Source organism: Pleuronectes platessa, chromosome 15, assembly GCF_947347685.1.
Source record: "Pleuronectes platessa chromosome 15, fPlePla1.1, whole genome shotgun sequence".
In the NCBI taxonomy this organism is placed as follows: Eukaryota; Metazoa; Chordata; class Actinopteri; order Pleuronectiformes; family Pleuronectidae; genus Pleuronectes; species Pleuronectes platessa.
The window spans coordinates 15,234,917-15,259,359 of NC_070640.1; the positions used below are offsets into that span (position 1 = coordinate 15,234,917).

A 24,443-nucleotide genomic window follows, 5' to 3' on the forward strand; every position below is an offset into this window, starting at 1 on the left:
GGTCCGAATGTGTGTAAGACCTGAAAGAACACACACACTGCTATTTTCATTTCCCACTGACAAGATATGTTTCAACCATGTATATAAAGATGAACAATTCGAGTCCACTTGCTCACGCTATCCAGAAATTAAGATAAAATATCCAGTATACAGTATAAACATGGCCCTCTCACATTTAAGACATTATTTGAAGTCAGAGTTTGCACAGTAGTGATCGGAGTACGGCGGCGAAGTATCCAGGTACCACCAGTACACGTGCTTGTCCAATCACTAATCGTCTCAGCTGACAATAATGTTTCACCCTGCGATTCACTCCATTTTTATACCATCAAATATCTAACTAAAACTCATACCTGAAAAATGAACAGCTGACCATGAGCTATGATACGAACTAACTAAAAGGACAGAGGCCTTCTACGAAAAAAAAAGTATTATCCCCACCAGGGAGGTTATGTTTTAATTTTGGTTGTCTGTTCGTTAGCAGGATAACAAAGGCGAAAACAACTACTGGACAGCTTCCACTCGATCTGAGGATATGGTATGGGTCAGCAAGGAACTTGATAAATTTGGTTGCAGACCAAAATAGAAGAATTTTCCCCACAGAGTTCCTTCAACCAAGCATTTTTATCTTTTCTTTTCTTAACTTAAGACATAAAGGTACAATATAACTTCTTTTTTTTTGTTTTGTTTTGAAGGTCCAGGGAGGAATTTGAGGAACGACCTGCTCATTGCTGCTGACTCTCCCACTAACACAATGTCACCGCTGGTCAAGGAACTCCATTCAGGTCAAAATGAATCAGAAAAAGCTCAGTTTGTCCTCCTGAATTGTTACACAAAAGCTGATTTCATATCTCTTTTCTCATGGTCCTGAATTTCCTACAAAGCCTCATCGAGATGCCCTCTGTGTTTTATCGAGTGCATGACTGCGCCCTGGTGTTAACACAGGAGGAGTGCAGTTGTGTGAGCAGCTAAACATAGAACTACAAATAAAAGCATTCTTTCGCAATAAATAATGCTTTTGCTGTTCGTTCAGGGATTTAAGAATTTGTAGCAGAACCTAAGAAGGTGACATCCCAAAGACACATATATTCAATTTTAAATAATATGGAACCATTGATTTTATTTTTTGCCATTTTTCCCAAATTTAGCAACCAATGAAAAGAACATTGTAATTGTCAAGGTTTTATTGTGGATCAGTCAAGCACCTTTTTTTTTTCAGCATCACTTTAACATTGAGGTGTTCTTTGCTCATTTTGGTTTTCATTAACTAATAAGCATGACAGTGAGATTCCTTTTAAGTCTTATTTATCTTATTTTAAATATATATTTATACTTATTTTAAAATCGTTTGCAGATAGTGGCTTGTTGAGTACATTTGCAGTTTTCTTTTATAAATCTTGATTGGTCTGTATTGAAAATTAACCAAGTACGCACCCTCAAATATTGTGCTCAACAATTCTGAGGTGTACTCTTCTTGAGTATTTCCATGTTCTGCTTCAGATATTTATTCATTATACTATATTATATTACTTTTATTTATTCAAAAGGGGCAATGTAAATACAAACAAGGAGACAGAGAACAAACAACTGAAAAATGGACAAGAAACTTATATAAATATTCTATTATAAATGTAATTCATAGCTTCAGTTAGGCCACTGCTAACTTTGCCAATTCAGAATTTGAAAACACATACAATAAAAAATATGATGCATTGTTATAAAGTCAATCAAATCATTAGTATACGATTACAACATTAAATAAAAGCTCATTTTCCCCTGCTACTTAGTCTATAGGGTTTTTATATCATGTTTTATTTACATTGTATATATTGGTTTATTTTTGTCGTGCACTGATTGCTTGTTGAACATCAAATTGCTCTTGAAGGATAATAAAGAGTTTCTTTATGGACAACTTTAGTTAATCACAAGCTGCACAAACCAAGCAAGAGCAGCAGAGGAACCCAGCAGCCTACAGGGGGCAGCCTCAGGACATCACATGGAAACAAGTAGCAGCAGACTGCCTGGAAATTAAGCAGCAAAGATCCAGGGATTTGTTGTTGTTGTAGATCCGTGCAGTAGTGAGGCCTCACCTGCTCTGTGCATGAAGTGAAAGTCAACCTGAGAAGCGAAACTTGAACGAGGACATCCACCTTCAAAGTAAAAGTTCAGGAGGCCGGAGGTTTGATTTGATTAATGAGTACTGAGTGACCCTTACTCCTTATGCTAGTTGATGGGAACAATATGTCATTTATTTGATCACCGAATATAAATTAAAGGTTTTGCATGAATTTTCAGAATTATATTAAATTAAATGTGTCCCACACTGTGATTCTTGTAAAGCGTTTCCATTTTACTGCGTGCAGAGGAGTCAATTCTTTTGAATTGCTTCTCATTGTTTCTGATTTGCCTGTCTTGTTTTCTTATTGTCAATAATAGGTAAAGTACTTATTACACAAACCGTAGTTTGTCTTTTGTCTATTAGGTATTATTATGTTGCCTTAAGTTACTTGCTTTTTATATTTGCACAAGGAGCTCGGCGAAATGCAAATTTTAACTGCTTGGCACATCCTGTTGTATGGTCTGAATGACAATAAAGTTCAGACTTTGACCTCTTATCTTATCTTAAAATATCTTATCTTATCTTATCTAGTCTTATTTCAACTATTTTAATATTTACTTATATATATTTATTTGATTATACATTTATTATATATATAAACACCTTTATTTATTAAAATGGCTTATTTTCTTATTAATTAAAGATAAGCTAAATACAATAGTAAACCCTTTAACAATTATCCAATGTTTTTTTTATAAGATAGTTGACCCCAGGAGCTCCTTCAGCACCGTCCTCTCGTCACAGAACTACAATCCCAGAATGCCCCGCGCCTCTGGCAGCGTCTCCTGTCGACGTGTGAAGGGAGGGCTGACGATCCGGACACAAACAAATGTCCACGGGTTTGATGTGGGGCTCCGTCGCGGCTGACCGTGGCGTGTCGGGCGGATTTGACCGATAAAAGTCGGGGACGCTGGCAACATGTGGCTGAATCCGGAGGAGATCCTGCTGAAGAACGCCTTCAAACTGTGGCTCACCGAGAAGGATAACGAGTACTTCGTGCTGCAGAGGCGACGGGGGTACGGAGAAGGTGGCGGCGGGCTGACAGGTAACGTTCGGCGGCTGGAGACAGCTGCTGCACCAAGCTGCGTTCACTAAAAAAGCCATTTCGCAGCGCGTTAAGTCTGTGTGTTCGCTAAGCTAACATGCTGTGTTCAGACAGGGGCGGGCGCTGCTCTGTAGCGCACTCCTCCACACACACACACACACACACACACATACACACACACACACACACACACATATTTATATATATAAATGTCCTCATGGCAACAAGTACAAGCCAAGTGCTATAAAGCCAATGAGTCAGTCTGGGCGCTGAACAGCTGTGTGACAGCTCAGTGGGCAGCAGGGACTCTGTGTTTAGTGTACGTGTCAGTGAGCTTATCTGCTCTGTGTGCTAAACCAGTGGTGGATCTAGGGTTTTTCTAATTCAGGGGCCATTAGGAGGGGGCCACAATTAACACTGGGGTGTCAATTATATGTCCAACATCTATGCACAATTCCTGATTCGTTGAGATGCACGTTTAAGGCATTCCTTTACTGACCTCTCTGTCACATATGAGGCTGTCTCTTTTAATTCAAGTGTTTATTTGAACGTTCGTAATCGACCTGTCATGATCCTTTGGAATTCAAAATACAGTCTACGGGTGCATCATGGTTAGTAGTTATTCTCCCGATCCAGCAGAGGGGGATCTTTGTCAGCTTGACCTATTGCATGTTCTCTTGAGTAATGGATGATACTGTTGAACACATGTTGTACAATGGTTCAAAGGGCAAGGACAGTAAGACACTTCATTATCATAATAATTGTTCAAACAGGAGTAATGTATCAGAAGCAAAGTGGTGCAGTGTTTAGCACTGGGCCATCACAACACGAAGGTAGCGTTTGCATGTTTTCTCCCCGTACTCTGGTTTCCTCTCACAGTCCAAAGACATGCAGATTGGGGTTAGGTCAATTGGGGATTAAACTGCCTGTAGGTGTGAATTCTAGTGTGATTGGTTGTTTGTGTCGAAATGTCAACCTTTGCCCAATGTCAGCAGCTCCAGCTCCCCTCTACAGATAGGTGGTGTGATGGATGGATGGATGGAGAGATGGTGTTAACTCTTAAAAATAGCCGCACTCTGCTTTTGCATTATGCAGCATCAAGTGCACGCTTGGATCCCTGATTCCAGCGTAACCCCGAAAGAGACGAAGCCTATTGTGTAATTAAACCTCATTGCGTGTCATTCTCTACTGACTTGTGTCTTTGAAAACAGCTTGTAACTCCAATGATGGTACAGCTACACAGTTTTGAACAATATGCCACAGGTTGACAGCTTTAAGGTAGTTAATAGATAATGGATGGTAATGAATGGTGTTCTAGCCGTAGACAAAGGGCCTGATGGCCCCCTCTGGCTGGTTTAATGATAGTGGAGTTTAATAGCACGCTGCACTTGAAGCTTCCTCCACAAGAGCTCTTTATATGTCTGAAGTATCTTTTATGTGTTCAGGCCCCCCTCTGCAGTGCCGTGCTGCTCTTCACTGATGAGAACATAAATTACAGGAACTGTGCCTGATCCCTTTGATCCCTTTACCGTGCAGAACGTGTGGAGAGCTGGTCTATGTTCAGAGGGCAGGCCGGTGTGAGGCTGATGTGGTGCATGAGAGAGTGGTTTCACTGCAAGCTTATTAATTATTCATGGAGGACATGTCAGGGAGAAGTTGTAAAGGTGACAGATTTAGCTAATTTAAGTTGTGTGACTCCAGCATGGACCTGGAGGGCCGTTGTTTATGTCCACTGTCAGCATGGCTGTGAAGCGACTGTGAGTCTGCGATCCAAATATATAAACAAAAGACTAAATGGTCCAAATGTTTTGTAATACACTGAATAACCCTAGATAGCCACTGAATCTGATTAATTTATTCCTATTCTCTCACGCCCAAATCAAATTATGGGTTAATACACATATAAAAAGTTACGTAATAGTCTATTAGGTCTTAGCTATCACATATAAATGTGATATTTGTCAAATCTGATTTTCAAATGTGTCACCTGGTTGAAGGTTATATCATTGCACTGTATGCTACAGGCCTCCTTGTGGGAACTCTGGATACTGTCTTGGACTCCACATCCAAAGTTGCCCCCTTCCGCATCCTTCACCACAGACCTGACTCACAAGTGTACTGGTCGATAGCATGTGGTACGTCACTGTCTTTTCCTCTTATTATATATATGTATATTTTAATCAGTCGTTTTGAATTTGCATAAGCTCATTGTGCATTTACTGACGTCCAGCAACAACCAGTCACAATCACAGTGACGCCAGTACTCTTAAATTCATGTAATATAATAATTAACTGTTAATGTAATTTTTGGGGATATTGAACGAGAACTTTATCTTCAAAGATTGAAAAATGTTCCTGTTTTGCTACGTGTTTGTGTAATTTCTCTCGCTCTCGATGTTGCATCAGGTGTCACCAAAGAGGAGATTGTTCAGCACTGGGATTGGCTGCAGCAGAACATCATGAGGACGCTCTCTGTGTTCGACTCCAGCGACGACATCACCAGCTTTGTACAGGGCAAGATCCGGGTAAGGCTGATGAGGAGAGGGACTCACAAGCTCAAACACAGCCAAATATTTAACACATTAATATCTCACCAAGGCTAAAATTATCATGAAATTGTAATGTAATAAAATACTGAGTTTGGTAATGGGCTCTAAACTCTTCTCGTCTGTCAGTTACTTTTCTTTATGTTATAATTCCGATTCTTCATAGACCTGGGGTCATTCAAAACAGCAACATGCTTCATATTACACAGTAATTCTTTCCACTGTTAATAGAAAGACATTGATTGCAGCCCCTTCAATGTTTCCTGTGGCAGGGTCTTATTGCTGAGGAAGGGAAGTCGTCCATGGTGCTGGAAGAAGATCCTGAGAAGTTCCGAGAGGCACTCTTGAGGTTTGAGAAGTGGTTTGAGCTGCCGCCGCAGGAAAAGCTGGTCACATATTACTCATGCAGCTACTGGAGAGGCAAAGTGCCGTGCCAGGGCTGGCTCTACCTCAGCACCAACTTCCTGTCCTTCTATTCATACCTGCTGGGGTCTGAGGGTAAGTCGTCACTGTCATTTGTCTTGATAGTGTTGATCGGTGGTTACAAAGTCCGTGGCAGCTCCTAATGGCCACCATAGTGGGCTTTTGTGGCTTGAGAGGACCATTCTTCCATCATAAAGTAGATCTAGGTAATTACAGCTGCCATCATTGTGAAAAGCTATTACAGTGGAGCTCATAGTGGATTCGTTGAGACTCATAATTAACTCGTAACATAGAGGGACCTTTTCACAATGAAAGATATTCAAATTTTCTGACATCAGCATTTCGTCTGTAATGGCTTCATTAAGTTTCTTACTGGAGTGAAAACTGGACCATAAGAAATTGGACAACGATCACAACAGCGATGAGCATTCAGTCACTGTCCTTGCATTTGTGAGCCTGAATGACTGATCTCATTTCCATCCACTCTGCAGTGAAGCTGGTCATCTCCTGGGACGAGATCTGGAAGCTGGAGAAAACTGCCAACGTCATTCTGACCGAGAGCATCCATGTCCTGGCTCACGGAGAGGACCACTACTTCTCCATGCTGATGCACCTTAATGAAACCTTCGTCATCATGGAGCAGCTGGCCGACTACTCCATCAAGCGCCTTTTTGACAAAGAGGCCTTCAAGAAAGAGCCGGCTCTCTCCGACCCGATGCAAATAACCAAGAGGTGACGTCTTTCCACTACACTGAGCAGCCTTACGTGATCCTGTTAGCTGGCTGCCATCAGCTGCAAGAGCCAGAGTAAAAACCAAGTCTGACTTGAGTCAAGTAGCATTTGTGTTTGTTTTTAACCTGCCTTGAGTATATAAGACAATACTGGTGTCCCGACATATTTATGTATATAAGACAATACTGGTGTATGTATAAATATGTCAGTTGTTTGATTGACCATTTTATATACATATTCTAGCTTTCCGGTGCTAGAATCTCACTGTGTCATTTAGGAAATAAATGTTTAGATACATTTTTTAAGTTTAGAGTTATAATAACAATATAATATGACACAATAATATAATAATGCAATATATAGACCCAGTAATATATTGTTTTTCTCAAGAAATAATTTCTGTTTTATTTCCTCCGCAGAGGCCTAGAAGCTCATGCAAAGAGTGCGCAGTTCCGTACGTTTTTCAGGCTTCCAAATGAGGAAAACCTGTTAGAGGCGCATGAGAGCTTCCTGTGGGTGCCCTTCTGCCATTTCAACACACTTGGCAAGATCTGTCTCTCGGAGAACTACCTGTGTTTTGCCAGTCAGGATGGCAGCCAATGCCATATCATCATTCCAATGCGAGAGGTAAAGTCAAACGAAGGCAGCATTACAGAACAGATTAAAAAAAAACAAAAAAAACACTTGTGATAATGGACAGTCTCAAATTGCACACTGCATACTGATGAAGAGCTTGGAAAGTGAATGTCTGCTCTGCCAACATTGCCTTCTTCCAGGTTGTTAACGTTGAGAAGCCCGACTCCAGCAGCAAAGCTTTAACGGTGTGTGTGCGCGGCAAGAGGGCCGTGCGTTTCTCCGAGGTGCGGGACTACCAGCGGCTTGCCAACTCCATTCGTAGCAGGTGTGGCATCAGTCCCAGCCCTCAGCACTCCGCTTCATCAGGGGTGACATGTTTTTTTTTTACTCTTCACGTACTCCTTGTTCACTCTGTAGATTGCAGTTACATTTCTGACAGTGAAAATGATTTGTTCTAAGGTCATACGAGGCGAATGTCAGTCACTCATCAACCACTTTGAGGACAATCCAGATGATGTGACGCTGATGGTGGGACAGAAGGACAGCAGCAAGGCTGTCAGCACAGAGGCGCTCATGACGGTTTTCCACCCCCAGGATGTTGAAAACCTTGACCCCAAAATGGTAAATACCAGCGTTCTGTTCAAATCAAGCTTACATTGGATTTCACCAACCACCACATTACTTATCTATGCTCTACAGCATGGAGCTCAGGGGTGGACTGAATAAAAATGAAGCTTGCGTTGTGAGGTATCTGTGATGTTTGCTTTCTGTGTGTTTGGCAGCTTAAAGAAAAGATGAAGGAGCAGTCTTGGAACATTCATTTCTCTGAATATGGACGTGGCACAAGTATGTTCTTCACCAGGAAGACACGAGACTTGATAGTCCGTGGTGTTCCTGAGGCCTTGAGGGGAGAGCTCTGGATGCTTTTTTCAGGTATTTAGTCCTCAACCCATGTTATGTGCAGTAAACACTATGCCATGTCAGTTTGATTTGTTTTCAAAGCTGCGCATGGTAGATAGTGGTATGTTGTCAGTTACTCGCTCAACATAAATAATTAAGAAAAAGAATGAACTGATGCGTGATCACTGCAGCATCTGTTTTTGGACTGACTGTGGGTTTTGCCCCCTGTAGGAGCTGTGAACGACATGGCCACTCATCCCGGTTATTACACTGAGGTGGTTGAACAGTCTCTGGGCACGAGCACTCTGGCTACAGATGAGATTGAAAGAGACTTGCACCGCTCTCTGCCAGAGCACCCGGCCTTTCAGAGCGACACAGGGATCTCAGCTCTACGCAGGGTGCTCACTGCTTATGCCTACAGGAACCCGAAAATCGGATACTGCCAGGTACTGTGATTTCTTAAGGCTTGTAGTTAACAGGCAAGAAAAATTCTGGTGGACAGCGCGGCAGAAGATTGGCCAGACGTGTTCACAACAACAGGAAAATATCCAGAACATTTAGGCGAGAGCTGGCGTCTGGGTACATGTTGTGTAATTTCCACAACGGCATGCACAGTGTTTTTGTTTTGACTCCATCAACACTGGCATTGGCCCTCGTTGTCAAAACCTCTTGAATCCCCTTGTATTTATAATGCTTCTTTTAGACAAGCACTGAACTGTGGATATTCAGAAATTTTCTGCAGGGGCTGTATGTGAGAATACAAATGTCCGGGTCAGTTGCTGCAGACATTCTTTGAGTTTCTCCTTGCAGCCACCTACTAAACACCCTTGATCATGTCCAAGCGAGTGGTCCTGTTGATGTGTTACTGATATCCAAGCATACCTGAAAGAAGCATTAGAGGCAGTGAGAGGAAATTCAGGAACAATTATTAGTCATTAAGATTTGCATGAGAAACATCCACATCAAAACCCAATTATGAGGAAGCAGTAATCATACTTCCTTTAACTTCCCTTTGTGTTTTGCAGTTTCAACAGTGACAGATGAGCTGATCTTTACGGTGCAGACTTGTGACCTCGTTCTCCTCGTTTTTGATTTGTCAGTTTGAGACATTGTGCAGTAACCCTGAAAAGTAGAGGTTATTTAAAAATAAATAGGACAAATACTCAGAAAAGGTCACAGATGCTCTGAAAGCACTGAACATAATTCTAAAAAAGCACAGGCAAATTTCTCACACACGCACATCCTCACGCTGGTCTTGCAGTTGATATATATTTCTATATTTTAAACAGAAATGTCTATTTTTCTGAAAGTGTCCTCTCTGTGTCCTCAGGCCATGAATATTCTCACCTCAGTTCTCCTGCTCTACGCAAAAGAGGAGGAGGCGTTCTGGCTCTTAGTGGCCGTGTGTGAGAGGATGTTGCCGGATTACTTTAACCGCCGAATTATTGGTGAGAGGGGAAGCAAAGGATGTCATTCTGCTACTGCGACTGCTTGTTAATTTGGGACAGTTTTCAGTCTAGTTTTTGGGTAATTAACTTGTGCTTTCAAACGTTGTCCGTCTTCCTTTAGGTGCTTTGGTTGACCAGGCCGTGTTCGAGGACCTGATTCGGGAAAACCTGCCCCAGCTGGTGGAGCACATGACAGACCTGAGTTTTTTCTCGTCCGTGTCCTTGTCCTGGTTTCTCACGCTCTTTATCAGTGTCCTGCCCATAGAGAGCGCCGTGAACGTGGTGGACTGTTTTTTCTACGACGGCATAAAAGCCATCCTGCAGCTCGGCCTGGCGGTGCTGGACTACAACATGGATGCGCTGATCAGCTGCCATGACGACGCAGAGGCCGTGACCATCCTCAGCAAGTGTGTATGACTTCAGACCAGGCAGGATTGACAGATTTTAGGCATCATCACTGCATGTCTCTATTTCTCTTTTCAGATTCTTTGACAGTGTAACAAACAAAGACAGCCCGTTACCTTCCACGGTGCAGCAAGCGTCAGTGGGACATAATGATAATTCATCCCGCTTGAACGTGGATATCAGTGAACTGATCCGAGAGGCCTACGAGGTACAGCCAGATATTTCAGTGTCAGTTTCCTTCAGCAAAGTCGGGTATTATAGTCGATTTAACCTATTTTATCTTTTATAGAAATATGGAAACATCCGTTCAGAGGAGGTGGAGAGCTCACGGAAAAGAAACAAACTCTATGTGATCCAGACACTGGAGGATACAACCAAGCAAAATGTTGTAAGTGGCAGTTGACTTAAGGAGGAAGTGGTGTAATTATATTGCTACTGTGGCATTGAGGATTTATTTCAAATCTATTTTCAGATTCGAGTGGTGTCCCAAGAAGTCAAATTCAGTGCCTCAAACCTCGATGAGCTTTATAATTTGTTCAAAGTGAGTAAAAATCATGCTGCACTATTTCCTGTGTCATCGTGCACAAGCATCAAAGTTCATAAGAGACAAACAAGTTACATTTTTCTTGGCATTCTCTGTGCAGAGGCAGCATTTCCTCAGCTGCTACTGGACAATGCAAAGTCCAGCTCTTCTCCATCATGACCCCAGCCTGGCGTATTTGGAGCAGTACCAGTTGGGTTTCCAACAATTCAGCGTGCTCTTCTCTCTCCTGGAGCCCTGGGGTTTCTGCACCACCAAGAGCACCCTCTCCCTCTGGGTCTTCCGCCTGATAGACGAGAACCAGGACGGCCTTGTCAACTTTAAAGAGTTCTGCTGGGCCATCGGTAGGTTCCGTTGCTCTATTATTTTCTCTACTAAAGCAGGTGGTGACCTCATTACTCCTGCTGCTTACTGCACATTTTTCCTCCTGCAGACACTTTGTGCTGTGGATCTTTCACAAATAAGCTGAAATTCCTCTTCAAGCTGCACTTGCCACCAGGTGAGTAACGAGCCACGGACAAAATTAGCAGCGACAAATCTGAATTTAACCTTTTCATGTAACAACTTTAACCCCTAACCCATTGTGTTGTTGTTATCTTGCTGCTTTTTTGTGTTACTGTATCTTCCGCTTGAACTTTCTTTCACAACATATCTATAGTGTCAGTCGACTCCCGCAGGTTCAAAGTTCACGCACTGCAAATGTTTAGCATTCAGGATTCTTTAGTCTCCGGGTTCCACCATCAAAGCAATAACATGATGGCAGCACACGCACAGAGGCAGAACACGCTAAAATAAACACACAAGGTCATTGGTCTGTGGTATGAGTTGTTGTTTCAATGATCCAGCTCATAACTCAGCATTGTGAGCACAGTGCCTGGGGGAAGAAACTGTCATGGAATGTGTGGCTCTTGTCTGCATGATGTGGCAGGGGGGGCTTGAGGGGAAGGGGTAGGAATAGTCCATGTTGGGTGAAAGAACTTTGCCATGGCAACGATGGGTCCATGGCGCTGTGAGGGCATTTTGCACCGGGCGTGTTCTCGGCAAAGAGGATCTGTGATGAGGAAGAGCCGCTCAAATTACAACTGACAGATTAGAGGCACTGTTTTGCGATGTGCTGGGCCAGTGAACATCAAGCAGCAAAGCAGGCATACCAACACTTGTAGATTTCAGTTTCCTAAATATTTTCTTTTAACCAATACCCATGAATTATTCTTTGGTGAATAAAAAAAAAAAAAGCCATATCACATAATATTAAAGCTAGGGTTGCTAATCCTGAAAAAACTAGCAAGAGCAGGCTGCACTTTGAAATGATGCAACCGATGCACTGATACAAAATGCTCCCCTTCGATGTTGCCATTTTGACATCACCATGTTATGCATTTTGGGGTTTAATCTATTCCTGAAGCAAAGTGTGCAGAGATGTTGACTTGAGAAAAGATAGTGTAAAGAAAAAAGTAAACCAAAGACCTCAAACATTTAACCGATTTCAGAGTCGGGCAGCCGCGAGCCTTCATGATCAGAGAGAGAGAGCCTGCATCAAAGTGTGTGGCTGTGTAAGATGGTTAGGGGCTGGGGAGGGGGGGGCTTTGGAACAGGGCCCAACACTGCATTGATCAGGGAAGTGAAATCCACCTTAAGCTCGGCTGCTGTGATCTGCATATCCCTCACAGTAGGAAATGTTGGCTGAACATACCGTGGGCGTTTCCTATTCTGAGGGCATTACAGAAAGGACAAACGTTCACATCAGGAGTTCACTGCTAACAGCTCTGCATCTCCGCTCTCTCAGGAAAACATGAATAGTGTTGGACGTGGTGTAAGCATGAAAAGTGCCACATATAAAAACTGGATAGAAAGAGCGCTGGCTTCGGTCTTTGGCTCCTTCCTCAGCTCCGCACAGCCGACCAGTCAGAGAGTGAAGTGTGTGTAGATGTTGGATTTGAGTAAACTACTGTACTGCATGTTCAACTAAAGTGGATTTGAATGTGTTTATTTCAACCAACTTAACTAAACCAAACTGGCACCTTAATATATTTTAGCATTTCGCTCAATCTTGTATGTAAGCTGAAAATTGTTATTGTGTATAAAGGTGATTGTTTGTTTGTTTGTAAGCAAGATTATGCAAGAATTGCAATGAAATGTGGTGGGAAGATGGGACATGAGTGAAGAAACAGTCCATCAGCTTTGGTGATGGATTGGGACAAAGAGGCGGATCAAGGATATCTTTTTTCACTTTCTTAAACGTTGTGTTTTCTTGCGAATAATTCATGGATCTTGATTAAGAAATAGTCAGGTATGTTCGGAGGAATGATATTCATGTGTGTGCAACATGGTGCCTATTTAAAGAAATCTGATATAGTGAATTGAATTATCAATCATATTAGATGCTTCCTGGCTATAGTTAAAAGGTCACCACAGTCAGGTTCATGTTTGGATCATGAATGGACGCCAATAATAGATGTCATGACAAAGAAACACTGAAGTCACCAACGAGACAGTCATCAGGCTGTTAGGCACAAAAGCTGTCAGGCAAATATAATAAGTCTGCTGGCTTGTGATGGCAATTGTATAATCCAGGCATGCAAACTGACACACACACACACACACACACACACACACACACACACACACACACACACACACACACACAGTGGTGGGGGTTGGAGCATAGAAGTACATCACACCCCACATTATAGTAGAGTGAGAAAATCAAGTGATACAGGCAGAATTTATTTGACAAAGGAATGAATGTGTTTTCAAAACAACACTTTCTTTTCTCCGCACAGAATTTATGTAAGTGTCTCTTTATCCTCATATAATAACCCTTTACATAATGAGTTAATGCATAGACAAACATGCGACACCACCACAAGCTACAGCATCACTCAGATCATGTCAGAGAGAAACAAAGGAGAAATTAAACAGTAATTAATGAACTCCAAAAATCTTGTAGCCCATCGTCTGACATCTGAGGAAGAATTAGCCTCTGGGGACAACGGCCAATATAGGGCATTCTGCCACTCGGGGGTTCCGGCATAGGCAGCTGCTTTTTGGGGTAAGACTCTGACTTCTGTTCACCTGACGAGTCCAAATGAGTCGAACATTTCTCCACAAAAAACACAAACATGCTTTTTGTAGTTGTTTTAGGTCCAGATGGCATTTTGAATGCAGGTTATTTAAAAAGATGACAGAGCACAATGTGTTCCAACACTTTGCTCTCCACACAGACTCTTTACCTGCGGGCAAGAGAAAGCCTGCTCAAACAGGATTGGTCAAACAAGAAACAGAAACTTCCAAACTCTTGTCCCTCACTTTCAGATTCTGCAAATTCACATACAGAATCTGTTTATAGGGATTAATAAAGTGATAAGTCAATGTTTATGGATTTTCTATGTTTTCTTCTATCAACAATTTCCTCTCCATACCTCTGGTGGATCCTCTGTCACCTCTGTCTCTTGGTCACTGTGCACTCACAGACGGTATCTTTCTAGCTTTTACAGGTAGTCCTTTGCACGTAAAGGAGCAAAGAACCCAGCACTTTATTCCAGTGACTGAAGACTCCTCTCACTTGAGTAGACTCACTGGTTAGCCTCTTTACTCTTTCTCTTCCCTGCAATTTCACTTTCCCACTTCATTTTGTGTTAATTCTGTAGTGAATGCAAAAGATTTTCCTGGAAACCTGTTTTCTACAGTTTATTCTCATGCTGCTTTTAAATTTCAGCATTCGATCTTCCAGAAGATGGTGTGATAAGGAAAAGCCCAGAAAGAGGTGATGATGCACACACATATACTATGAACGCACTTTGGCTACAACAGAGTTTTGTGTGATAACCTTTGTGTGTGACAGGTAGAGGAAAGGTGGACCTGCAGGCCTACCTGAAACAGTGGCAAAATGAAATACTGAAGAAAGAAGAAACCATCAAGGACCTTCCCCGTATTAATCAGGTAATTTAATAAACATTGTTTACTTTTTAATGTGTGAAGTGTCAAAAAAGAGTTAACTTTCCTTTTGCTGAACAAATCTTTATTTATTTCTCAGAATCAGTTCATCCAGTTCTCCAAGACCTTGTACAACATTTTCCAGGGCGACCCAGAGGAGGAAACTCTGTACCGAGCCGTGGCCCACGTTACCAGCCTCCTCCTGAGGATGGAGGAGGTAGGACGGAGGCTGCAGGAGACGAGCAGCCCGACCGAGCCCACGAAGCCCTCTGGCGCCTCTGCTGCGGAGGAGGAGTCTTCAGCCGAAGACGCCTCCAGCCCCCCGGAGAGCTCTGACACCACCAGCTCCAACAACAGTCAGGATGCAGGAACCGAGGTGGATTGGTCCTTCTCGTTCGAACAGGTGCTGGCGTCTCTGCTCAACGAGCCGGTCATAGTCAGGTTTTTCGAAAGGCCCTGTGACATTCAGCATAAACTGGCACAAGCCAGGGTTGCCCAGCTGAAGCTGAAGGTAAAGAAGTGAAAGGATATATGAGTGAGTTGATGCTTTGCTTGCAACCCTAGAAGTCATCCTGAATTTAAGTCTCTTTGAGAGGGTGGTCGGATTTGGCGAGGCAGTCAGTAAGATGGCTGGAGAATAGAGCCCGACCGATATGGAGCTTTGGGGACCGATGTTGATACCAATATTAGGGAGTAAAAGAAATTGTCATAACAACTTGTGTATATATATATATATATATATACGCAATGGCAATGATTCCCAAGATGTGTAATTGAAGCTTGATTTTTTTTTACGGTTTATCCATAAACTTCATTATAAATAACTATAAATAATACAAAAATTACCAAAACCCCCAATTAGATTTGAGATAATACACTTTTTGTTTGATGTAAACTGCAAACATAAATCTTTTCTGCATAGCCTATTTTGTAAGAGTTTTCTTTTGGCAAACATAAATACTGGTAATTTTTATTGCCAAACATAAATTGGTCGGGCTCTATATATTGATTTCAAAATCTGTGTGTGCATGTGCCAGTGTGTGGTTTGGATGATGCACACCATCGTTAAGTCACTTTAAACACTGTTGTGTGAGTCCACTGACCAACCCTTCAGGGCGACAGTTCCTCGAATTGAATTATGCATTTTCTCTCATGTAGCCTCAGAGTCTTCATATCGTATAAAATGTAGTTCAGTCTATTTTCCCTGTCTGCCCGGGAGCACAAACACTATAGTTTTATATCGTATAAGGAGACACTCAGACCCGTCCTCTGAGTTTAGAAATATGACACATGAATTTGTCATGGCCGCCGTCTCTGATGTCATGCTGCGTGACTGGTGACTCAGGACAAGGTGACCCGGGCAAACGCAGGAAGATTTTCCTTCTGGATGTCTCGATATACATTTTATCTTTGAGATCACTATTCGCTGCTGTAAAGTGAAACATCCTGTAAATGCTAATGTGTCCTGTGACTGCCGTGTCTCCTGGTGAGTGTATCCTGTAAATGTCAGCTCATTGTGAGAAACACCAGCTTTTTCCAGTCGATACAGACGCAGAGCTAGCGGTAGTACGGCGAGCGGGGACGAGCTGTAGTGCTGGAGCCGTGGAAAAATTTCAGAGATGAGGAGGATGTCGGATAGAGTGTATTGAAAGCGCAAGTGATTCTGTAATGATATTATGCATTTGCAATAACATGAGAGAATGCTGCGCTGCCACAGCACGCTCATCTCTCTTCAGCACACGCACTAACAATGTTATAGTATGACATCAACTACTTGATCTTTGCAGGTAAACTAGTTTGAATCCCTCTGCGCTGCTGCAGGGAGACCACCTGTGTCGTCCTCTGACAAAGTCTCGGAAAGGTGCCGTGTGTGATCTTCACTGTTTGCTTCTGTCTGTCTTACTGCAAACGTAGGGTGTTCCGCTCCAGTATCGCTGCAGCAGTTTTGTAAACATAGGTCAGTGCAATAGGTGTTTGATTATTGTATTTATGAGGCTAGTATTGGAAGTGTAATATATGAGTTAGCGGACTTTTGTTGACACAATTTAAACCTTTTTGAAGGCCATTTAGTTTTTATCGAATCTCAGGGTGCAACTTGTGTAAAATAAAAAGGGAGAAAAGGGACCTTTTTTCAACCTGGGATATGTATAGTATATGACTGAGTTATATATATATATACATATATATATATATATATAGAGAGAGAGCGCACAACTTGTCTGTAACATAAGTATAGAGCATGTGTAGCATAGTTACAGGATTTGCCACATTATGCTAGTCAACAAAGAGCAACCATTGCAGCTGACTTAAGAAAGATTCGACTTAGTTTCTTCTTAACTGTGCATTTTCTCTTTCTTTTCGCTTCTGTATCAGTGAATTATTTGCGCAGTTGTTTGAGATCCACAAGCTGCAGACACGTGCCTGTATCTCAGCTAGATCTCAGAGGTGTTGGATTCCAAAAGGTCACGACTGCTTCAGCTGCAGCGTGTTTTATCTCCTGGGGCCAAATTCACAAATGTATAGAGCTTTATCTCTGCATGTGTAGAGGAAAAAACATGTGTTAGAAGCTTCTTAAATGCAAGTGCCATTTTCAGTTTGCTGAAATTACTATTTTGACATTTCCTTTGAGCATTTTCTTGTTTTCTGAATGAAGTACTTATTTTTTCACTTAAGACTTAAAGAAAAAGTCCATTTCATTGTATAATTTTTGCATTAATTGACACAAAATATAAGTGGGTTGTACATAATCCTTTTAGTTTTCATTGTAACTAAGTAAAACTCACTGTTACTGTTTACATGACTAATGTTGGGAGAAAAAAAGTTCTAAATACGTCTTCTTTGATGCATTTTGATTTGATTTATTATAAGTGGCTTAATTTGAGTATTTGAAGCCATAATGAAAACGTAGTGATTTTCAACATAAAAGCTCAGCCTGAATCTTCGGGGGCTAAGTAGTTGGTCATATTCTTCATCTTTCTCCAACACACCGTGGTCTGACTGTTTCAGTTTGACCGTTGATCTGCAGGTTTTTGCCGCATTACTTGCTGCTCCATCGACAAATTCCCAAGAAGTTACTTTTAGATTCATATTATAAAAGAGTGTGTTGTAATAATTCTGCTATAATTGTGTCTATCTCTGATGATACCACTTTAAAAACATTCAAAAGTTTGCTTTCAAGTAATAAATTGTCGGCCTTCATGGGGAAAATATAGAACTGTGGTTAAAAACCTTTTTGATGCTCAATATTTTTCTTTGCTGTATTTCCTCAGGCCTGGTTTCTGAAAGCTGGCACTTGAGTTGATTTTTTTTTTTTTTTTATGCTTGTGGTTTTCTCCTGGTGTGGAAATAAATTCAAGGAGAAGCGTTCGGAGGAACAGAAGAGGGAAATGTTCAGCCCCCCTGGCATGATGTCAGATAGGCCATTAACCACCATATTGCTCCATATACTGCATATGCGTATATAATCAACCAAGTCCTCATATCATTTTATGTGCAAATAGAGTCTACAGCTTTTATAGACTGTAGCTTGATTGAAATCATGTTCTGCAAAATACAGTATGTTGCACAGATTTTTCTGTTTACCTGCTTGATTATGTTTTTCTATTATTATTTGCATAAAAATGTACCAGAATAAAGAGGGAGAATTCTATGAAAAATATAGCTTGGGTTCATTCTTGCTGCATGAAGCACCTCTACATGCACTCACACATAACTGACATGATTTTAAAATAAATATTGGTTCGTATAAGCCTGTGTATATTTGTATTTATTTAGCTATATACATATATGGTTATAACTAGGTAGGATCTAGAAAGTTGCTAACTGACAATTCTTAACACTGAAATGACTTTTCCAAAACTCATCAGCACAGCCACTGTGTGGATAATTTTTTATTTCTTTGACACAAAATGGATACACTGAACGGCCTGGTCTACAGCAACACCAATAACAAACAATAAATATCTACTGTCTAATAAAACCACATTTCTGTGATGCTACTACTGGTTTGTTTCACCACATATGATTGGGAGCAGGATGTCAACTGAATTAGAAAAGTTTGAAAGCTAGAAATTATTTATATTTGTGTTTATTTCAAATCCACATACTCATCGTGTGTAGAATTTCCCAGACGTGATCCAAATGAGTTAGGGTGCTTCTGTATACCAAAATCCAAGTTTTAATGACAGAGACCTGAAAGGTGGGTGCAACACCGCAGAAACATAAATAGCCTCTATATGGAATGGCAGAAATTAGGGATCATACTTTGGGCCACAATAAATCATCATTAACCAAGAAATGTATCCTCGTTGACTCGTCCTTAAACGTGTGGACTCTTGTCTGTTTGATTGACGGGCTGCGGTGTGACCTCGGCGGCGAATGGTGTCTATGTGTCGCTCAAACTATTCTGGCTCAGAGATTTGGTTATAACCCGGAGTTCATACTGTAACCTTAACCCCCGTCACCTGTCAGTTTTCAGCCTTGTCCTGTCAAGCGATATAAGGCTGCCCTGAAAGTCGGAGACTTCTTTTCTTGGTTCGCAACATTAATGAAAGTCACCGGAGACATTTCTCTCCTCTTACGGACAAACTGTTCTGTCATCGTGCATCAGGGCTGCACTTTAATCCTGCACGCCACTGGCCTTGGTTAATCAGGGTATGACTGTACAAGATTACAATTCTGCTGCTCTTACATCTAAAACTCATCAGCTTTATTTGTTGGAAGCTAAATGACAAACCAATAAATCACAGAGAAACCGAGCTAATCACTCAGCCAACAAATAGTTAAAGTATGACTAAATGAAAGAAACTATTGCAGTTGTCCTCCCTGCTCGAGGCCAGATGACACACAGGGCTGTCATTGACAAGCCGTGCTGTTTAATAACTGTCTGAACCCTCTGGCCAGTGTTTGGCTATTTTAGTGCTGCTTCATTAAGCTGTGAACAACAAGCCCCTTTGCCAATATTTGGGTTACATTTTTGGCAACAGCTGGTTATTGTTTCGGATGCAGGGCGAGCGGGTTTTTGGCCTCCTGCCCCCGTTTCTCCCACAATGCTCCTCCAAAGTGTGCATGAGGAGTTATTTATAGCTGCAGCGAGGAAGCCTTTGAAGCGTGGCTCTCAGTCACCGGCGTATGATGGTATGTGTTTTGAAAATGCGTCCGTCCACAGGGCTACTCCGTCTGTCAGCTGGTGGAGACCGTGCTGTAAACATGGCAGCTAAAGAAAACTGGGCTGCATTGATGCACCGTGCGGACTGTAGCGTAGCAAGGATCACACACAGCTCCACAAATTATCATAGTATGTACATACCCTTAGGATATTCCTATGAGATATATACGATCTCCGTGTCTGTATATAATGTTAAAAACAGTCACAAGTATTATTCTTGTGCTACAGCAGAATAAAACGCGCTTGGATTAAAAACACTTGTATGGTTCAGAAGGACGAGATATGGGCCGAGGCAATAGCTTCTATGTTCATGTGATATTTTGTTCATCATTTGAAAAAAACTCTGGTCATTTAAACTCAAACAAGGACGTTATTCATAAAAGCTCAGATACATTTTTCAAATGAAGTTGAAGTGGAAGTTCTTTTCATGACTTAAACAATCCAAACTCTTGAAATCTACACCGACTGTATATCTGATCTTCACAGTAACTTAGTTTACACTCCCATAAACATCCTAAAGCGGTTTTATTAATGCAAACATTGTTCAGCTCTCACAATGTGACATTTCCCTGGCTGAGGGATAACTAATACATTTTAATGACTGGTTTTTATTTACAGCGGACCACCCTCATCAGCCCCCAGCAGTGGATACGTTGTGGAAAAAGATGCATGTGAGCAGAATAAAATGCTTTCAGTGTAAATCTGACATTTTTATATCTGGTGGGGAATGAATGGAGGTTATTCTCAGCCCGTCAATGAACAAAGTAGATGTGAAATCTTGACAAAACACGTGTTTACTGCTCAATATTTTATTGAATTACAGTCACATTTAAGTAAGCATGATTAATCATTGAATGGTAGCGTAACTCACAATATGTCAATTCGTAGACAACCCAAATAAACATGTTGAAATTTATTGCCTTTGTTTATTGAAAAGTTTCTTGAAATGATAAACAGCATAGAATTCCGTCATGGTAAACTATTTGGCTCATTGATATTTCAACATCTTTTATTTTGACATACCACTCGCAGTTTTCGTTCAAATACATTTGTTTGTAAACAAAAAAATCTCAAGTAATCTGCATCTTTGTCACCAGCAAATATGCAAAAGTGTTAATTAATTTGCAAGTCAACGTTCTAGAGAACGCAAAGGCAGGATTTGTGAATACACACATTGTTTTGAGCTAATTAGGCCAAAAGGTGATGTTGTTAGCATCATCAACAAACTGACAGTGAGAGAAGGGTAGAATTTTTTAAGGCATCAACCTTTACCCCCTGCCTTCTTGGAAACATTTGCCAATTGCTCTCCTGGATTTACCCATAAAAAAGATGAGAGCCATCTATGGATATTTGCTTTACTCGTGGACATTGGTAATTAACCTTTCAAATTCGAAAGTCCTGTGAGCTGAGGAGTTCTGGTAAACGCACTCAATACTTGTTCTATGCGCACAAAGCTGTCCCTGTGTGCTCTCAAATCTTGACTTGCAAATCGATCACAGCAATAATCTCTTTTCCGTTAACTCAGTAGCTTTGTCACGAACAGTTCTCCATACTCGTGCAAATATCTTTACAGGCTAGAGCGTGTGGTTCCTGAGAACGAGAAGAGGCTCCTCTAGATCTTCAGGTCGTTCAGCCTGCTCTTGTTGTTGCTGTGCTTGCTCGACTGACTGTTTCTGCGCTGGTTTTCAACGGGCATCTCAATGGCAGGAGTGAAGGTTTTCCTCTCACTCCCATTCTCCTCCTCCGATTTCCCTTTCCTCTCCACGGCCATATTGTCTCTGTTCTGCTTGTAAACCACTTTGCTGTTGTAGGGGCTGTAAGCAGAGTTTGGCTCTACTATGCCGTACTTTGAGTCTGCGGGGAAGGGCTCGGGCACCACAGGATGACCGGCAAAGTAGGTGTAGCTCGGCACGAAGGGCATGACCGGCTCACTGAGGTGCCTGGCGGCCTCCATTGCAGCCTGCGATCGTCTGTAGCGGAGGCCCTGGTGGCACTTTGTGAACCCAAGGTGGTACATTTCCACCAGGTTGAGCAGCAGGGAGATACAGGCCACCGCCAGCATGAAGAGGATGAAGATCGTCTTCTCGGTGGGTCGGGAGATGTAGCAGTTCACCACGTTGGGGCAAGGCCAGCGGTCACAGGTGTACATCGGCTTGAGCTCAAAGCCGTACAGGAAGTACTGAGCAACAATAAAGGCCACTTCAAACAGGGTCTTGAAAACGATGTTTAAGACGTAGGTTCGCAGCAACGCGCCTTGCAAACGCACATGTCCCTGGTTGTCCTTAACTGGGGCCTTCTTTGTCTTTCTGTCAAGCATCTGCTGCTGCTTTTCGCTTTGGATGTCGAGATCCTTCTCTTTCTGCTTTTCCTTTTCCTCCATGCGGACCAGATGAAGGATGTGGCCCAGATAAATGAGGGTCGGCGTGGAGATAAAGATGATTTGCATCACCCAGAAGCGGATGTGAGAAATGGGAAACGTCTTGTCATAGCAAACGTTCTGACAACCAGGTTGCTTGGTGTCGCAGGTGAAGCCGGACAGCTCGTCGCCCCACACCTTTTCAGCGGCGGTTCCCAGCACCAGGATGCGGAAGATGAAGAGCACCGTCAGCCAGACTTTGCCCACAACGGTGGAGTGTTCCTGGGCGCTCTCCAGCAGCTTCCCCAACAAGTTCCAGTCACCCATACTGGCTCACAAATATGGCCTCAGCTTTATGGAAAAAAACAGGATGTAAGACTGTAAAAAATAAGAAAAATGTCAGGTGTAAAATTATCCATAAGCTTCATCCTAAATAGTTTAACTTTCTATTGGATGAGGGGAAACAGAATGTCCAGAAACTACACAGATGTACCTGATTTGTATGCTACTTGAATGCAGCAAAAACAAGCTAGAATATACAATTATGACGTAGAACATTTTAAAGTAGAAGTAGCTTTTTTTGGAGGAGGGCCTTAAAGAGAGAGGAGCTAAAACCAAGTGTTTCAAACAGAGGCTTAAAAGAAGAGCTGCAGCAATGGACATGTGAGGAAAGTGATGTTTTTTCTAAAAACAAAATAAGAACATGTTAACCTTCAGCATTGATAACATGAGTATGAGCATAATATGTCTACTGTATTTACTGGATTATTACTTAAGCACGTCTGTGGTTTGTTGCTGGGCAAGTTGCACATCAAAGTGTATTTCCACAGCGTGGCTGAAAACAGCTCCCTGATATGAACCAGAACAGTAATGAAGTTCCCCAAAGCTGAAAGCTAAAATAGCTAAATAGAGTTGAATGGAACCGTAGAGGAGGATGGTAATTTTATATGGATTTGTCACTACAAGGCACCTTCTTCATCGAACAGTCATTCTGACCTTTTGATTGAGCAACGTTTAAAGCAAGGGGTCACTTCAGGATCCGAATAAACCTGATACCCATCACTGTATCCTGTCTTTTAACCCATTTATTCATGAAGAATCTATCAGTAAAGTCTGATAATAAGTTTGTTTGTTAATGAATGATCCGATACATATACTTTCAGGATTTACTCATGACATCCCTTGACTGCGTATAATTACAAATACTGTATCAGTTTTTTGCTTGAGGCGTAGTGCTTCAGAAACCCTGCAACCAAAGATCACTGTACTTCAGAAAACCCAGAAGTCACTTTTCAATAGGAACATTGATCGATCATGAGTTCACCATTTGTATTCGGAAATGCTACGATCTATCCAGTGTGCGCTGATGAAACGGACCCGGACACAGCGGACTGTGTTTGAGAGTTTGCCCTGCAGCGGGCTGGGGAGACACGACGCCTCAGCATGGATCTTGTGACACAGTACCCAACAGTGCTCCCCAACCCCAGAATTAGGTTTCTAGTTTGAATTCCAAGGGGGTTTTCGTTATGGCATGGCAAAACAAGCTTTACTGTCAAATAAAATCTCACTTATAAATATGATCACACTGAGAGTGAGAGCACCTGTTTTAAAATATGAATGATGCCAGGCAGGAAATAAAGGATCCAGCAAATTACTTCTCATATAGTAATAACACTTCTTAAAAGGAGTATATTCACATATATACAACAGTATTGTATATATATATATATATATATATCATATAAATATAAAATGATATGATTATACCATTTTAAAAACTTGGTAACTAGGGGAGTCCAACAGTCTGAGACCAAGTGGCCTCAGACTATTGAACCAGAATGTTTCTAAATAAGTACCCTGGTTATTTTCATGAAGAGAGACGTACCTGATAATGTTCATCTCCCACCGCAGCACAGCTCCGGAGTCACTTCAGTGGCTTCAGTTCACAGAGAGGCCATGTTTTCCTGAAGCCCTGAAGAAAAAACAGCACCAAGATAAACTTCTCTAAGATAGTTTGCTCTGGCAGCTCTGTGATCCCGCCTGCCGCCCTCCCACTCTGACCAGATCAATGCTCAGTCAGTGCTCAACAAACCATCACAACCCGAACCCCTGCCTGGTCTCTCTGTACGAGCACAGATTGAAGATTGGCTGTAAAGAAGTATAAATCCCCCCACGCACTAGAGGTGTCTCCGTTGAGCTGAGTGGCAGCTGAGGAGTCCAGTGAGGGTCCAGGTTAGTCTTACATGTCA

General features: G+C 41.9%; 2 protein-coding genes across 5 annotated transcripts; one reads left to right on the top strand and one right to left on the bottom strand.

Annotated features, from left to right (window-relative positions):
• The first annotated feature begins 2,911 nt into the window (after nt 1-2,911).
• On the top strand, nt 2,912-18,329 carry tbc1d8b (TBC1 domain family member 8B). Of its 4 annotated transcripts, XM_053441116.1 has the most exons (21): nt 2,912-3,164; nt 5,189-5,299; nt 5,571-5,689; nt 5,983-6,208; nt 6,625-6,865; nt 7,285-7,492; nt 7,642-7,809; nt 7,901-8,062; nt 8,224-8,374; nt 8,573-8,787; nt 9,672-9,789; nt 9,911-10,196; nt 10,273-10,402; nt 10,484-10,582; nt 10,667-10,735; nt 10,839-11,079; nt 11,169-11,234; nt 14,224-14,316; nt 14,454-14,501; nt 14,580-14,677; nt 14,772-18,329. In XM_053441116.1, the coding sequence occupies exons 1-21, from the start codon at nt 3,038-3,040 to the stop codon at nt 15,192-15,194; spliced, it is 3,399 nt and encodes a 1,132-aa protein (XP_053297091.1). In that variant the 5' UTR covers nt 2,912-3,037; the 3' UTR covers nt 15,195-18,329. The 4 variants fall into 4 exon arrangements, 3 of the variants coding, with proteins under 3 accessions (XP_053297091.1, XP_053297092.1, XP_053297094.1); XR_008341888.1 differs by lacking the exons at nt 14,224-14,316; nt 14,772-18,329 and adding an exon at nt 13,686-13,787 and having other exon boundaries at nt 14,580-14,659; XM_053441117.1 differs by lacking the exon at nt 14,224-14,316.
• Nucleotides 18,330-21,450: 3,121 nt separating this feature from the next.
• gja2 (gap junction protein, alpha 2) lies at nt 21,451-22,521 on the bottom strand. The gene has a single exon (XM_053441506.1). The coding sequence runs from the start codon at nt 22,519-22,521 to the stop codon at nt 21,451-21,453; it is 1,071 nt and encodes a 356-aa protein (XP_053297481.1).
• Nucleotides 22,522-24,443: the final 1,922 nt, after the last annotated feature.